The sequence below is a fragment of the Empidonax traillii genome, unplaced genomic scaffold (genome assembly GCF_003031625.1).
Source record: "Empidonax traillii isolate 1590-97213 ecotype Southwest subspecies unplaced genomic scaffold, ASM303162v1 scaffold776:size297702, whole genome shotgun sequence".
NCBI classification, from domain to species: domain Eukaryota; kingdom Metazoa; phylum Chordata; class Aves; order Passeriformes; family Tyrannidae; genus Empidonax; species Empidonax traillii.
In genome coordinates, this window is record NW_020955969.1 from 126,625 (window position 1) to 129,067 (window position 2,443).

A 2,443-nucleotide genomic window follows, 5' to 3' on the forward strand; every position below is an offset into this window, starting at 1 on the left:
GAAGAAGATTTACAAGTACAAGAAGGTGCTCAGTAACCCCAGCCGCTGGGAGGTGGTGCTGAAGGAGATCCGGACGCTGGTGGACATGGCGCTGACGTCCCCGCTGCAGGACGACTCCATCCACCAAGCACCTCTGGAGATTGTCTCCAAACTGCTCTCAGAGGTATGGCCTCGGCAGGGCTCCTGCGAGGCACTGTCACGTGTAGATGAGAGACAAACAGTTTAAAGTTTGTGAGTGGGTTTTATTTTAACTTGGGCCATCAGAATTCTGCCCGTGACTCTGCTCGTGACTTCTGCTGACTTGAGTGGAATTTGCACTTGCTGGGGAGAAGGAAAATTTGACCTGTGCTGTTAGATTTCTAAAACCAAGACAAACCACATTTCTCTTGAGTTTGTTGCTTTGGGTTTTTTTGTTTGTTTAATTGTTTGGTTTAATATTTATGGTAAATTTATTATGGGTCTGATTCATGCCTTATTTCAAGCAAGTGTAAAACTCCCTTTGACTTCTATTCCGTTGGCTTTGCTCCCATAACCAGTAATTCTTACATACACACCGATAAATTAATCATGCAACTATTTTATTATTACTAGTTCTGTTTGAGATAGCTGATTTAGACCTCCTTGGGCATCCTGGTGATTGTATGCTCAGCTTTGGTGGCTGGGGTGACTTGGCTCTCCACGTGATGAGGCAGGAATGGAAGCTTGCACCACCCCTCATAGCAGTCAGTTTACCGCCTTCTTTAGGAGAATGATTTTTATTCAATGATTTTTATTCAGAAAATAAACAATTTCAGTCTTGAACCTTTCTGTTTGTGTCTGTGGTAGCTGAGAACTGTGTGTGCTGATGTGCCAGCTCAGAGTACTCTTTTCTCATTTGTTGTTTTCTGTTCAACTCTTCCAGAACAACAACTTAACCACTCAAGACCAGGAGAGCATTATTGTGGTGAGTATCCTTCTGCTGAAATCTGAGGACAAATCGATGTTGTTTCATGACACACTTGTGTTAGTGCTTGTCTCTGCCCCAGTGAAGTGGGGCGAATGTGAAAGCATTTCCACCAGCGCTGGTGAACTTGGGCAGCAATCAAAACCATTTGTCTATTTTTTGTGTGGCTTTGTCATTCCTCTTGTTTCATAGAGGAATAACAATAAAGCTTTATTCCCATCAGCTTATATGAAAGAGCACAGCATGTTGAGTGTTAATCATCTCCCCAAATGACCCCCTTACCAGGCTACACAGAACAATGTTCATATCTATATATGTACTTTAAATAGTCAAAACCCATCATTTCCAGATGTGCCCTATAAAACCCTGAGGCTTAGTAGTTTCCTGAGGGGCTGATGCTACCATATACAGAATGTCTCTGTTGCTGATAGTACGTGAGCAAGTGATTGTTGTTGTAAGTGTGGATATGTGTATGTGTCACTGCAGTTTAACCCGCTGCTTACTCGATTTGTAAAAATAGCCCCCTCTGTATTTTCTTTTTCCGTAGGTCCCATTTATTTAGACACAGAAATAAGTGAATCAAATAACAGCTCTGTTCTTGTGAAACAACATACAAAATCTCAACTGTTTATCAGAGATGGAACTTGGTTGCCCATCACTGTAATTTAATTTCGTTCTTTGGCAATTTCCAGGAGATTTTCCCAGTAATCTAATCTAGAGCCTCACCACCACCTGATTGTATCACATCTCCATGGCTCCTTCTGCAAAATGACAAAGCGGCAGGTAGCTGCCAGTAGGTGTGAATTGTCTTTAACTGCTACCTAAGATACCATTTTAGATGGAATCAGTCACTGAGATAGGTGCCTGAAGTGGCATTCACTTTTCTTTGTAGGTCATGCCCAAGCTTTTAAGGAGGTGGCAGTTCCTGGGCATTCAGAGCTCACTGCCATTACACAGATAACCAGGCTATTCTTGGAAAGTATTGCTAATACTGTGTATTTATGTGAAAAGTACACAGTGATTTGCCGTGTGGATGGAGCCAGCTTTTCTTCTCTAGCTGGTGCTGGAACAGATCAATATGACAGCCAATCCCTTCCTGCTCAGGACAGGGAAGCACATGTTGCCATAACAGCTTCTGACCAGGGCACTCCTAAGGGAAATGCAGGAAAAGGTACTTTCAGGCTGTTGCTCTTCCACACTGACTGTACAGACGGAACCATGAGTTGCTTGACCGTCTCTGTTGAGATCTGGCAGCTCCTGTGGCAAACACTCCAAAAGATGGATTCAGGAATGATCTTCAGCTCAGGTGTGGTGGTGCAGTGGCTAAACCACAGCGTTGTCAACGCTGAGATCTGGGTTCGATTCCCGGTTAGGACACTCCCCGGGCAGATGGAGCTCGTTAGCCCTGTAAGGCAATCCATCTACGTCCTGAGGACCTCACTGCCACCGTCCAAGCGTGCTTGGCCCCGGCAGATGAACCTCAGGATTAAAGGGTGGGCT

The 2,443-nt window shown here is 44.3% G+C and overlaps 1 protein-coding gene across 1 annotated transcript in view; it reads left to right on the plus strand.

Annotated features, from left to right (window-relative positions):
* CMIP (c-Maf inducing protein) overlaps nt 1-2,443 on the plus strand; it is a 131,976-nt gene that overhangs the window by 95,757 nt on the left and 33,776 nt on the right. Inside the window, exon 5 of the mRNA XM_027901340.1 lies at nt 902-943. Coding sequence (XP_027757141.1) covers nt 902-943 — 42 coding nt within the window. The remainder of the gene's footprint in view (nt 1-901; nt 944-2,443) is intronic.